At 46.0% G+C, this 15,000-nt stretch overlaps 1 protein-coding gene across 1 annotated transcript in view; it reads right to left on the minus strand.

Moving 5' to 3' along the window:
• lrp5 (low density lipoprotein receptor-related protein 5) overlaps positions 1–15,000 on the minus strand; it is a 57,805-nt gene that overhangs the window by 37,299 nt on the left and 5,506 nt on the right. The window contains exons 2-7 of the mRNA XM_068602650.1: positions 11,046–11,246; positions 10,720–10,936; positions 8,512–8,580; positions 8,307–8,435; positions 3,448–3,644; positions 3,221–3,352 (exon numbers count right to left, since the gene is read on the minus strand). Of these exons, the coding sequence (XP_068458751.1) occupies positions 3,221–3,352; positions 3,448–3,644; positions 8,307–8,435; positions 8,512–8,580; positions 10,720–10,936; positions 11,046–11,246 (945 nt within the window). The remainder of the gene's footprint in view (positions 1–3,220; positions 3,353–3,447; positions 3,645–8,306; positions 8,436–8,511; positions 8,581–10,719; positions 10,937–11,045; positions 11,247–15,000) is intronic.

Genomic DNA, 15,000 nt, shown 5'->3' on the forward strand with positions numbered 1-15,000 from the left:
CTCACAAAACAAAGGTCTTTTCTGGAATCTGTGCTTCTGTGTTGATGTTGAATGTGCGATGATGTGACGTCTGATACCTGGTTTAATCTGTAACAATGCAGAATATGTTACGAGCTTATCATATGCTGGACAAGCTTGATGTGAACAGTTAGAAGAAACTCCAGCTGTGGAATGAATGTGAAAGGTACAACACCTCCTTCTGAAAGACAGTGGAGTACAAAGTACAAAGTACTACACAAAGAAAGCACTCCAGTGTAGTAAGATCTCCTCCAAGTTGTACTTCACATATTGAAATGAAAAGTTTATTTTAAACCCTTTTCAATCACAAATCATGACCAGGGGTTATAGTGACATATTTAAGAAGATATGCAAAAATACATGTTGGCTCCTCCCACCAGTGTGTGAATGAGTGAATGATGTCATGTCCTGTTAAAGCGCTTGAGTGTAAGAAACAAGTACAGTCCATGTACCACTTACACTGCAGGATAATGTAACAATTACTGTGCAGCAACACACACCCTTACTAATAATGATAATAATGATAATAATGATAATGATAATAATAATAATGTTCTACAGACACCAGTCCAGAAGCCTCTCTGTCTGCGTGAGCTCTCCTGTTCATCACTTCTTTCCCGTCTGGAACAAAGGGATCGAGCCCCCGGGCTCCTCCACCAGGTTCAAGCTGCTGGACTGAACAGGACGAACCTCCTGGGACACAATTAACTGCTCTTCTCCTCCTTCTTCTCCTCCTTCTTCTCCTTCTTCTCCTTCTTCTCCTTCTTCTCCTCCTTCTTCTCCTCCGTCTCTCACACCTCTGACTCTGAAGAGCCTAATACAGAGTTCAAAGACTCTCTCTCTCTCCACTTTCTCTCTCTCTCCTCTCTTTTCTCTCCCTCCCTCCCTCCCTCTCTCTTTCTCCCCCCTCTCTCCGTCTCTCTCTCTCTCTGTCTCTCTCCTACCCTCCTTCCCTCCCTCCCTCCCTTTCTCTCTCTCTCCCCCCTCTCTGTCTCCCTCCTTCCCTCTCTCTTTCTCCCCCTCTCTCCCTCTCTATGTCTTTCTCCTTCCCTCCCTCCCCCCTCTGTCTGTCTCTCTCCCTCTCTCTCCCTCTCTCTCTCTCTCTCCCCCCTCTGTCTGTCTCTCCCTCTCTCTCTCTCTCTCTCTCTCTCTCTTTCTCTCTCTCTCTCTCTCTCTCTCTCTCTCTCTCTCTCTCTCTCTCTCTCTCTCTCTCTCTCTCTCTCTCTCTCATTTTCAATCAGACACAAAGCCGATAAAATAACTTACACAGAAATTCAGGTGTAAATATTTTCTTCTTTATTTTAAATTAATTATCTGTTTTAGATGATAATAATTTAGGATATAAATATATAAGCATGTTTTGCTTCTACCTTTTCACGTTTTTGTATATTAAATATAATAAAACAAACAAAAAGCACCAACAAAGACCACAAATGATCTGTAATTCAAAGGTTCCCTCATTATTCACGACGCAGAACAATATCTAAACGATGACGTCAGACAGACCACATAGTTCTACTTCCTGTAAATGTCTCCGCCTCTCTCTTCCAGCTGTGACTTAACAACCAATCACAAGCCGGCGTCGCTCAGCTCGGACCAATCAGATCCGACGGTGAAAGTTGTCGAGAGGAAGCGTCCGAGATTCACTCTTCACTTCGCTCCACTTCATTCTGAGACACTTAGAGACCCCTGACAGACAGTCTCTCTCACGCACACACACACACACACACACACACACACACACACACACACACAAACACACACAATCTCTAGCACACGCACACGCACACACACGCTCGGCTGCCAGCATAATAACAAACGGCTTCAATTTAACCAGCCAAGCAAAACAAATTAGAAGCTCGGACACAAAGACAGACAGACACACACACACACACACACACACACACACACACACACACACACACACACACACACACACACACACGGACTGCAGGCTGACACAATAGAGCATTGTGTTTTTTTTATTGTCGACAGTGGCTAAGTGATTGGTTGGCATGCTTCGGTCAGGTTGGAAGCGTTCACAGCCTCACAGACGCAGACGCGCCGCAGCCCAGTGCTGTGTGTTGTGTGTTGTGTGCTGTGTGTTGTGTGTCGTGTGTTGTGTGTTGTGTGTTTGTGCAGAAGAAGGGTCTTTTGTTTCAGCAGCGTGGGAATCAACATGGCGGGCCGCTCGGTCAGAGAGGTGGGGTTTTTAATAACTTGTTCTCAAGCTGATGCGCTCCACGCCGGGACACGGCATCGCACATCCAGACAATAGCGACACACTACACACTACACACTACACAATCCTCTGCACTAACACAACCGCTCGGCTGCAGCCGGTCGCAGAGCGAAGCCTCAACTTAACGCATCGCATTCATTCTGTAGACACAAGAGAAGAAGGCAGTTGTATTTATATTTCATGTAAATGTTGTATAATGTATCCTCTGTCTCCCTAACCATTTGGAAAATCCTCCCGCTCCAATTTTAATACCCAGCATGCCCCATTCAGACAATCTTTCGGCATAAAATAGGTAATCTTTCCATTTTTGAACCGAGCAACACAGTTTCTTGACTGAAGCTCCTTCCTAACAGGACAAGACTTTGTTTTATTGTGATTTTTGTTGCAGGTTCTGATTCTTTAGGTCCTAATCTTTCCATAAAGGTGTCTTATTGATGCTCCAGGAGGCTTTTTGGGGGAATCTGGCTCATATCATGCTGGATGTGGCAGATATACATTTTTTTCTTAAGACTTTGCTGAACAAATACAAACAATAAACACAAGTATTGGAATTAATTTCCACAGTTTTCAACAGGTGAGCACCCATCGAGGAAACAACCTCTCGTTCTGCTTTATGCTTTAAGTCCCAGAAACGTGGGAACATCAAACTCCATCATGTCTGCGCTCAGAGTTGGAAAATTTAAACTCGCGCCGCCTCAATCGCGTCGTCCGGTGGAAAAAGAAACACTTTTTCACACCCTGTTGTGTCCCTGCATCGTCGTTCATGTAATCTGGTTGCTGTCAGTATGATTTAATTGTTTACTTGAGCGCTAAATTGTTCTCAATGGCGTCTTAATTCTGTCCTCTCAGACTCAATCTAGAGTTTAGCTTTGATTTCATCCATTCAGGTTTCATAATCAGTTTGAACAGACCTGGTCTCTTCAGACTTGCGGGTCACACGGGTGTAAATAGGGTCCGTACCTGGTTTGCACGTCTTCCCATCCGGCTTCAGCTGGACCCCGGTGGGACAGGCGCAGCTGTAGAACGGCTGCACCGGAGAGAGGAGGCAGAGGTGGCTGCAGCCGCCGTTGTGGTCGCTGCAGGGCGTCTGGACTGCAGCGACGCAGAGAGGAAGAGAGGCGGAGAACACATGATTAGCATCCTGCATGTGTCCTGCACATTAAGCAGAAACACGGCCTCTGACTCACTGTTCGGCTGCCGGTACGACTCCAGCACCTGGATGTCCATGGGAGAGTAGATCCCACTGAGGATCTCTCTGGTTTTGTCCCCGCTGTGCTTGTTGCAGGCGTGGATGGAGCGGGTCTGCCAGTCGGTCCAGTACAGGGTCTCCTGGGACAGCGTCAGGGCGAAAGGATGCGTCAGGGTGCCCTCCACCACCGTCTCACTGCAGGCGGGAAGGAAGAGTCAGAGGAGCCACTCGTGTGCCATGGAGGATCACGCGCCTCTTCACAAATGAGTTGTCCACCTACTCAATACTGGTCTTTTGCACTTGACTGTGCTGTAAGACAAAGCAGCACTGACACGCCAAACCCAGAATAAAATGCATGCAGAGCCACCAGCCTGAAGGCAACCTTCCCCATGCACCCACATGGGGCTGGGTGTTGTTTTAAATAGTTAAAAAAGGTGCAATACAAACACAAAAATGAGGATTAATACCATAACGTGTTGTCACCCCTCAGCGCCTCATTTTTGAGAAAACAATTCTCTTTTTTTAAAATAGAAACTTCACTACGACACTTTTCTTTTTGACTAAAACACCTTCCCAATATGTCAAAGCTTTGATTCGCAGTGCTGTTTGTTGCAGATTCTGGTTCTTTAGGTCCAAACCTTTCCAGGAAGGTGAGTTATTAGCATGTGGGATGTTGGTAAGACCCTGAACCATGGAGGAGGAAAAAACTCAGGCACCACTCGAGGACCGATTTTGGGCAAATCTTGCTCATAATGAAAAATTAAAACATACATTTAAAATATATATGTTTAAATGACATGAAAAACACAAGTATTATAACTGACTTGGGGTTCATATGAAGACTTGAACACGAGGAACAGACCCACATGTGGGTGAATGTCAGGACATTTACATTTCATGGATTCTCTTATTGGACATTTCTGCAGCGACGGCTGAACACAAGACTCAGAAATAGTCATAAAAAACCTAAACAGACTGTAAAGATGTTTAATTCTGCTGTAAAGACACAAGTGTCTGTGGGGATTGACTCACGTTTGGAGCCTCAAACAGCAGTCAGAGGAACAACAACACAGCGTCGTGACTGCTGCTCGTCCGCTCACCCCGAACCCACAACGTTCATTAAACCGCACAAAACAATGGACAACAACAAAACGCAGGATTGGGGCTCATCAGCAGTGAAGCTTAAATATAAGTGTCAAATATGTCATGAGGGTGGCGGTTCAGGGAAGCCATTAGGTCTTTAAAATCACAAGAGCGTGACCTCTTGGCAGAACACTGTGGAGCGAGGGAGAGTTTCAGGAAAGGCTTTGAAAATAGAATAATTGAAACGTGAAGTTGTTGTCCTCAAATTAGTTTTTGGACCTTTTACTACAATCTGATCGTTAGATTTCTTGTGTAAAAGTGAACGTTTGGCCCGGTGGATGCACCCGGAGGGCCAAGAGTAAGCGTGAGTAGATCTCCACCACCTTCCAGAGCGATGAGGACGGCAGAGTGTCATGAAGGCAGCACGTTCAGGAGGCTTGTTGAAGGTATTCCCTCTGTGCAACCGCAGGGCCAAACCATTACAAAGAGCGTGACGGCTGCAGAAGTGTGTGATAGATTTGATCAGGAGAGAGTGGTTCTTTTCTAAAAAAAACACACACACTTTAGAAATCACTCACAGGAAAACACACTCGCACAAACGCACTCAGGCGCCGGATCAAAGGAGGCTTGTATTTAGAATATCAACACACCAGAAACTGGCTTTCATCAATCATCATTTTCAGCCCTTTTGTGTGTGTGTGTGTGTGTGTGTGTGTGTGTGTGTGTGTGTGTGTGTGTGTGTGTGTGTGTGTGTGTGTGCTGTAAAAGCAATGGAAGCTGCCAACAGTGGTTAAGAAGAAAAAAAAAGAAAGAACAAATTTAACCAACTCCAGATTTCAAAGCTCTGTTCAGCTCTTGAGTGTGTGTGTGTGTGTGTGTGTGTGTGTGTGTGTGTGTGTGTGTGTGTGTGTGTGTGTGTGTATCTGAATTAATTGGAGAACAGGCACATTGTTTTATGGCTCACGCCGTCAGGTATATTCACATGAAAGCCTCCCTCACACGTCTTTCCTGTGACTCTGTGAGCTTTTACACAACACAACACAACACAACACAACACAACATCATATCTTCTTCACACACACACAATGAGCGCTGCGGCTACATATAAACGCTCCGTTGTGCAGCATCTGAGAATACCCCGTTTTTCCAACAGCGTGAAAACATTTCCACTAGACTTTGGCTTAATCCCAGTCACAACTGTAGCAGCTAGCTGCGGCGGCATTAGCCACACTGGCAGCAGCTTCTCTACAGTATCACTGCCTGGAAGAACCCAGCTCCTAAAAAGTTACACAGTCAGGTCTTCTACCCTATTGAAGCAGGTCGAGGTGCATTATTAATAAGTGTACACGCAAAAAAACAATAGAAAAACACTAAAATAGAACAGAGTAGAGCGAACATTGAACTGCAATTGTGACTCGTGGGAGGGAAAAGCGATTTTAGTTAGCTGTTGCGATGACAACACGTCAGTGTGTCATCGTGTTGTCGCAGCTCGCAGACAGATGGCTAGTTAGCTAGCTAACTAGCTAGCTTGTTCTTTTCTGCTAGCCCGCTGCCGGCTTGTGACGTGATGTCGCAGCCCGCAGACGGATGGCTACTTAGCTAGTTAGCTAGTCTGTTCTTTCCTGCCAGCCCGCTGACGGCTTGTAACGCGATGTCACAGCCCACAGACGGATGGCTACTTAGCTAGTTAGCTAGTTTGTTCTTTCCTGCCAGCCCACTGACGGCTTGTAACGCGATGTCACAGCACACAGACGGATGGCTACTTAGCTAGTTAGCTAGTTGGCGAGCTAGCTTGTTCTTTATTGCCAGCCCACTGCCGGCTCGTGACGTGTTGTCGCAGCTCGCAGACGGATGGCTAGTTAGCTAGTTAACTAGCTAGCTTGTTCTTTTCTGCCAGCTTGCTGTCCGGCCCGTAACGTGTTATCACAGCTCACAGACGGATGGCTAGATAGCTAGCAAGCTTGTTCTTTTCTGCTAGCCCGCTGCCGGCTTGTAACGTGATGTCGCAGCCCGCAGACAGATGGCTAGATAGCAAGTTAGCTAGTTGGCGAGCTAGCTTGTTCTTTTTTGCCAGCCCACTGCCGGCTCGTGACGTGTTGTCGCAGCCCGCAGACGGATGGCTAGTTAGCTAGCTTGTTCTTTCCTGCCAGCCCACTTCCGGCTCATTTTCTTGCCGATTTTTGTGACGGAATTAGCAAGCAAGCTAACTAGCCAGCTGTCCACTACTTGGCTAGCTAGCTTGGTTGGGGACGATGGGTCATACAAAGTTGTCACAGTTATCTGGCAACTGCAGAGACACGAAGAGAATCGAAGGTTGAACATAGGAAGGAGAGGACAGATTGAGCTGTGAGAGAGATGTGTGTGTGTGTGTGTGTGTGTGTGTGTGTGTGTGTGTGTGTGTGTGTGTTTTCACTGGGGCCTCCAGACCACAGCTCTGTTTGTGTTGGACAATCCTCTCATACTCTCTCTATTTTTCTTTCACTCTTTCTGTGCAGCTATTTTTCTTTTCCCCTCCTCCATTTTCTCCGTTGGGATGAAGTCGAAAAGAATTTCTTGCTGATCCTTCCACGTTTTAATAAGGGATCTCAAAACTGTATTTGAACTGTTCTGTATCTTCATTTCATGTCTTATTATGACTTTTCTGGTTGTATAGAAGTCTATGCTTCACGTGTTAAAGCTGCATTCTCTCTCCTGACCACCAGGGGGCAACTCCTCTGGTTGTATAGAAGTCTATGCTTCATGTGTTAAAGCTGCATTCTCTCTCCTGACCACCAGGGGGAGACTCCTCTGGTTGTATAGAAGTCTATGCTTCATGCGTTAAAGCTGCATTCTCTCTCCTGACCACCAGGGGGCGACTCCTCTGGTTGTATAGAAGTCTATGCTTCATGTGTTAAAGCTGCATTCTCTCTCCTGACCACCAGGGGGCGACTCCTCTGGTTGTATAGAAGTCTATGCTTCATGTGTTAAAGCTGCATTCTCTCTCCTGACCACCAGGGGACGACTCCTATGGTTGTATAGAAGTCTATGCTTTATGTGTTAAAGCTGCATTCTCTCTCCTGACCACTAGGGGCGACTCCTGTGGTTGTATAGAAGTCTATGCTTCATGTGTTAAAGCTGCATTCTCTCTCCTGACCACTAGAGGGCGACTCCTCTGGTTGTATAGAAGTCTATATAAGTGACTCTACTTCTCTCTTGATGTATTCCCTCAGTAAACATTGTAAACATGAGTTTATGTCTCAATCTCTAGTTTCTAGTCTTCTTCTATACAGCACGATGTTCATTTAGTACATTATGCTCATTAAGAGTTCTACAACATGTTCATCTTCATATCTATATTTTTCTTCTATAGCATGTCTGTTGCCAGGACAAAGGGAAAGCACACACACACACTCACACACACACACACACACACACACACACACACACACTTACTTTTCCCTTCTTTTACATCATTAGAAGTCACGATTCTGAGAAACAAGCCGTGAAGGGAGTGAAGTCTGCAAACTGAGTTCAGACGGTCAAGTCAAGTATTTTAAGGCACCAATAACTAAAAGTGAAGACGCTCTCCTTCTGCCAGAGCTCTGCTAGCATCATTACGACTAGCCCCCCCCCGCCCCCCCTCGCTCTGGTGCTCTGGGGGAAGATATTTCATCCCGTCGCTCCGTCTGCTTCTGTCTGCAGAGTCTGCTGCGTACAGCCAGGCCGCTCCCTTATCTTTACAAAGGAAACCCCTTAACTTAAGCTCAGCTATGAAAAGGAGGCTTTTTCCCTCACCGTGCCGATCCGTCCAGGTTCGCTCTGTGGATGAAGCTGAGTTTGGCGTCGGCCCAGTACAGCTTCTGCTCCACCAGGTCGATGGTCAGCCCGTTGGGCCAGTAGATGTCCTCCACCACGATGACCTTCCTGTTGGGAGACACACACCGTGTTCAGCCTCTTCCTGGCGGCCGGCTAGCTGGAGGCGGCCGCGGCGCTACAGTACCTGTTGCTGCCGTCCATCCCGGCCCGCTCGATCCGGGGCTCCTCCCCCCAGTCCGTCCAGTACATGTAGCTGCAGGGGGCACAGCAATGAAACGACGCTTCAGCTCGGCATAACAAAAGGATTTTAAGGTAGTTTTTACTCTGAGGTGTTCATGTTTTCCTTCCTGGTGTGATCTCATCGTCTACACATCTCAAAGGCTTTGGTTCTTCCTCCTGCACGCGTCACGTCTTTGTCTTCTCATGCATTGTGTTTCACGATTAATCTACAATCAATGTTATCATGATTCTCAGTGAATGAGCTGTTGTGCATTTCATCCAGGAAACAAACAGAAGAGTGAACGGGTGAACGGGTGAACGGGTGAACGGGTGCAGTACCAGAGAAACTACACCAACAGTTCAACAATAAATCAGCCTGTCACACAACCAATAGTTATTGGTTTGAATGCTGCTTATTAAATGCAGTGGCATTGTGTGTGTGTGTGTGTGTGTGTGTGTGTGTGTCCCAACATAATGTGTGTGTACCTACAGTTTAGAATGAATGAATGAGATCGGCATTCCTTTGGCCGGCAACGAGGACGAGACAATTACAGAGAAGGAGAGAGAGAGAGAGAGAGAGAGAGAGAGAGAGAGAGAGAGAGAGAGAGAGAGAGAGAGAGAGAGAGAGTGTGTGTGTGTGTGTGTGTGTGTGTGTGTGTGTGTGCTCTGTGATTGTGTGTGTGACTCCTACAAAACAACACACAGTCCATCACTCAGCAGGTCACCGTAGTTTTCATCACACGTTCTTCAAAAGAAGAGCATTAAACATAAAGTGTGTTTGTTGGGGACTAACACACGCGTGTGCTAAACCAACACGTGTGTGTTATCGCGGTAAAGACCTCTAAGGTTACCTTGAGTATACGGGTGCCTTGTTCCCACCCATGGGTGCCTCAATAAGGTGACCCTAAGTGTTCCACAGCTCATATGACTTTGATACCAGAGCCCGTTGTCCTCGTCTCTGAAGAATCTGCAACTTCTTGCCATTAAAAAATTAATAATAATAATTTAATAAATTAAATTCTACATAAATTTGATCAAAAGTCAAGAATCGGATGAAAAGATGACTCCTGGATTGCTCCCTGAGTTTTTTAAATTGTATGTTTGTTGCCTTCCCGTCGTGCCACAGAGCGATGCTGCACCTCTTCAGAAAGATTAAGCATCCCATAATATTTTTTGACTCCATCGTTTCTCTGCTCATGAGGGTTTGGAGCAGTTGAGCTGTTTAAATGTGTTAAATCAGACCTGAGGATGATGAACTCGAAGCATTTGAGTTTTTTTAAACGCACTTCCTCATTGCGTGCATCAGGTCCTCTTGACTCAAAATATCAACATGATGACATCATAAATATTTGTTTATTAACTAACTAATTCAACTAAACTGACTTTCTTGAAACACACTTGAACCAACTTGAGCTGTCGCTCGGTTCCGAAATGGAAAAAAAAACTACGTATTTCATGCCAAGAGATTGTCTGAATGGGGCATGCTGGGTATTAAAATGGGCGCCGGAAGATTTTCGTGCACGGTTTCCAAAATGTTAAACACGGTCGCTACACAACGTCTGCAGAAGTCATGGTTAGAGACGCCTGTACGCCATCAGGGTGAACAACCATAAGTCAACAGGAAAGAGAGAGAGAGAGAGAGAGAGAGAGAGAGAGAGAGGTCAGCATGAGGTCAAACCACAGAGGGAGCAAACAGACGTCTCCTCCAGCATCTCTCGATGGATCCAGCTCTCTCTCTCTCTCTCTCTCCCTCTCTCTCTCTCTCTCTCTCTCTCTCTCTCTCTCCCTCTCTCTCTCTCTCTCTCTCTCTCCCTCTCCCTCTCTCTCTCTCTCTCTCTCTCTCTCTCTCTCTCTCTCTCTCTCTCTCTCTCAGGACTAGTATGGAGGTAGATTTGTGTCTTTTTTACCCGAGCAAATTTCTAGTTTGTAAGTAAATTATCTCCAAATCTTTGCTCTCAATTAAAAAAAAAAAAATGCTCTCAAAAAAAGAAATTTGCTCAACAAAAAAAAAGAAAATTTGCTCTCAACCAAAAAAGAGAGCGTTTTTTTTTTTTTGAGCAAATATTTGGAGATATTTTACTTACAAACTAGAAATTTGCTCATGTAAAAAAGACACAAATCTACCTCCATAGCCTAGCGGCTATGCGCGCGGTTAGCGGCGTGTCGGCGCTACCTTTGCGCGGGGTTGAGGGCGATGGCTCTGGGCTGGTCCAGGTCCATCCAGAACAGAACCTTCCTGGAGGAGCCGTCCAGGTTGGCCACTTCGATCCGATTGGTCTCCGAGTCCGTCCAGTAGAGCTTCCGGCCCAGCCAGTCGCAGGCCAGCCCGTCAGGACTGTCCAGCCCCGACACCACCACGGTCTGGCCGGTTCCCAGCGCCTCCTTCAGGGCTGCAAACACACACACACACACACACACACACACACACACACACACACACACAGTGAGAAGAAGGAAAACGAGCTAACAGTGACTGCTAGCGGCAGAGTCGCGGCTCACAGTTGGACGACTGGTTCCAGTGCGTCTGCTTGATGGCCTCCTCGCTGACGTCCGTCCAGAATATCAGGCCCTCGGAGTACAGGAAGTCCACCGCCGCCGCGTCCTCCAGGTCGCTGACCACGATGGCCGACTCGCCGCGCACGCCATCGGCGTCCACCAAGCGCACGTCGCGCCGGTTGGCAAACAGGAGGAGAGGTGAGCCTGGAGGAGGAGAAGGTTTGGAACGTTACAAACCTTTACACACAAGACCGTCATCTAAAAACAACGAAGCCATAAAATCGATTATTCAGAAAGTTGGCAACCAATTTCATTATCGATTGGTTGTGCGATTATTACGGCGTGAAGACGTGTGAGCGTTGAACAAACAAGTTGAGCTGCAGACAGAAGCTGCAGAGCTTCAGCAGCTCGTTGTGTCTCTCGTATGACGCTGCGTGGTTAGCCTAGCTGCTACGACGACCTAGCAGCTAGGCTAACCGTTGTCGTTAGCTCGCTAGCTAGTCGTTCATTCCCCGAGTTTGAGCCGCGCTGTCGGGTTAGATAACGTCTTAATGAAGAGTGTGTGTGTGTGTGTGTGTGTGTCTGTGAGTGTGTGTGTCTGTGAGTGTGTGAGTCTGTGTATATGTGTGTGTCTGTGGGTGTGTGTTTGTGTGTGTATGTGTGTCTGTGTGAGTCTATGAGTGTGTGTGTGTCTGTGTGAGTCTGTCAGTGTGTGTGTCTGTGAGTGTTTGTGTGTGTGTGAGTGTGTTTGTGTGTGAGTGTGTGTGTGTCTGTGAGTGTGTGTTTGTGAGTGTGTGTCTGTGAGTGTGTGTTTGAGTGTGTGTGTTTCTGTGTGTGTGTTTGTGTGTGTGTTTGTGTGTGTGTATGTGTGGGAGAGTGTCTGTGTGTGTTTGTGAGTGTGTGTTTGTGTGAGTGTGTGTTTCTGTGTGTGTGTGTGTGTCTGTCAGTGTGTGTATGTGTGTTTGTGAGTGTGTGTGTGTGTGTGTATGTGTGTGTGTCTGTCAGTGTGTGTGTGTGTGTGTGTGTGTCTGTCAGTGTGAGTGTGTGTGTGTGTCTGTGAGTGAAGTGAACAAGTTCTGACATTCAAACAAATCTTTTTTATTTATTTGTATTTCTTTATTTTTATAAAATTCTTTATTGTTAATATTTTTTAACTGTCAGTCTGTTTTTGTAATAAAAGTTTGCAAATTAATGCTTCAAGAAAAAAAAAGCTTTATCCGATTCAACGGTTAATCGAGAATATAATCTCTGAATGGATTATTAACCTGCTGAAAGCAACACAACTCTACTTCGCTGTCGCCCTGCAGCTGAAGTAGAGTTGTGTTGCTTTCAGGTTGCAACAGAACCGTGTGAAGCGGAGGAGCGTTGACCCGGCAGCACATCCATCCTGACGATCTGAACGACCTCATCGTGACGGAGAGGAAGTCACTTCCTGCCCGGTGGACCCGCCTCCGGACCGGAGGAGGTGGTGAACTTGTTTGTTCTGGCGCTCGTCTCACTGCTGGAATGGATGACTTCACGTCCTCCATCTATTCCCCTCCAGGGCGAAAGAGCTGTGATTTAATTGGAATGTTTTAATCTCTTAATTCACATCCGACCTGGAGCGTCTCGCTGTGTCCGGACGCGTCGCGTCTCTTCCCCCCCGAGGCTGCGTTTCACAAACACAACGTGGCAGACGCTGCGTTGCAGAACCCGTCTGGTCCGTCCAGCACCTGCTGAGGTGACGCGCAGTTTCCCTCTGAAGCTCCTGTAGAGCAGCGAGCTGAGACGCCGCCGCTCTGTGGCCGTTACAATAACTACTGCGAAGCCACGGGCGAGTAGCAGCTCTGACCCAATGAGTCCAGATCAATGTGATGATGTCATCAGCTGGCAGTTCCAACAGCACACCACTGTGGTATCTATGAAGGCAGATTTGTGTCTTTTTTACCCGAGCAAATTTCTTTTTGGAAAGTAAATTGTTTCCAAATATTTGCTCTCAATTCCAAAAATTGCTCTCGCCAAAAAAAATTAACCCTCTGAAAACTAAAAACATCAACAAAAAAAACGCTGTAAAAAAAAAACGTTGTAAAAAAAAACAAAAAACAACACTGTAAAAAAAAAAAAAAAAAAACGCTTTAAAAGAAAAAAACACTCCAAAAAAAAAAAAACTCCCAAAAAAAAATTCGCTCCAAAAATAAAAAAACAACGCTGTAAAAAAAAACGCTACAAAAAAAAACGCTGTAAAAGAAAATAAACCCTTCAAAAAAACAAAAAAAAAATCCCCAAAAAAAGAGTCGCTCTAAAAAAAAAAAAACGCTCTAAAAAAAAACGCTCTAATAAAAAAAACCCTCTAAAAAAAAACACCTGCGTGTTTTTTTTTTACAGCGTTTTTTAGTTTTATGAGAGAGCATTTTTTGGAATTGAGAGCAAAGATTTGGAAACAATTTAATTTCAAAGAAGAAATTTGCTCGGTTAAAAAAGACACAACTCTACCTTCATAGTGTCTGTTTTTAATGATTCACAGCAAAGAATCCCTCTTGAACCTCAGATAACGACACACAGCTCGACATAACTCTAGATATTTCTATATTTATTTCTATATATTTCACCTGCAGCAGCCGGGTCCATGCAGACGACCTGCACACCTCCACACGCTCACAACAACACACATACCAAACGAGCCTCGGCTGCCATAAGAAAAATCTAAACACAAAGCTCAATGCCGAACACACAAACACGCCGTCTGGAAACGACAAGCAGAGAGAGACAAAGATCTCCTGAATGCAACAAAACTGGTCCTGCACTTCACCTTGAATGTTCTGCAACACTACCAGATAGAAAGAAGAAACAGAAGTTGGATGAAATGTATGTATCATGTGTGTGTGTGTGTGTGTGTGTGTGTGTGTGTGTGAGGCTGTCACAGCAGCTGCCGCTGTGCCTCTGGGGAAGCTCGTGGTCTGGGCCTGGCAGGGCGGCGAGCTGCTACGCTGCGGTTTGGCGCCGCGTGCCGACTGTAATCCGCGGCATTAAGACACGCCGCCAGCGTCGGCGCGGACGCCGTCCCAAAGCGGACACTCGGCGTCCGTAACGCAGGCGAGACGACGAGTCTTTCCTCGCTAAGTGACAAAGTGAGAATCCGGTTTTATCGAGCTCAGATCAGCCTCAGTGAGGATTTATGTAAATGTAAAACAAAATCACAAATATATTTGTAAAGCCTGGATTTTAAAGCCTTTGTGTCCAGTAAAGTGATGGAACAGACTCACTGAGATAAAGAACAAATCTCTATGTGAGGTTTCAGCTGAAAGAGGTTCTCAACATGAAGACTGACTCTCAAGACCTTTAGCTCAAAGTGGGGGTGCACAGACTCTGATGGCATCTTCTTTGAGTGTTTCCTGTGCAGAAACTGAACTTATTAACGTCTGTTTTAGCTTCCCGGAGCTGTACATCTGCAGCGCGCCGTTAGCAACATGCGCTAAGCTCATGAGCAACGTGTCGCAGGCCGCGTTCACATCAGGGTGTTGAACCAGAGACACATAACGTCTGATCAACAGCTCTGACAAGATGTTGGAGGGTTTTTTACGACGAAGGACAATTTTGTGAGTAAAGAAGTCAATATTCTGAGTTCATATTTTGCAGCCAAAATAAATAGATTACAGGATATTCAACCTTTGTTTCGTCGTGATGCATTCAAAGACTCCCTCCTTCACAGTCGTCCATGACGAGTGCGTTGAGACGCTGCAATTGTGACATGTTTGCGTTTTAGTTTGGACAAAACGGGGAATTCATGATTCAAATTTGGTTTCACGGATCAGATAAATCACGATCTCAAACAGGAAGTAACGACGTCGCCGAAACCGACAAATTCACAGGAAGAGACACACGAGGAAATAAACAGGAGTGTGTGGGCCGGACCACACCCTGGAGGTCTGAAAGTACAGATCAGAACCACGATATGGAATAAATCCTTCACTCCCTCATT

This window comes from Clinocottus analis, unplaced genomic scaffold (genome assembly GCF_023055335.1).
Source record: "Clinocottus analis isolate CAN_PGR_092001 unplaced genomic scaffold, fCliAna1.0.p SCAF_6, whole genome shotgun sequence".
Classification (NCBI taxonomy): Eukaryota; Metazoa; Chordata; class Actinopteri; order Perciformes; family Cottidae; genus Clinocottus; species Clinocottus analis.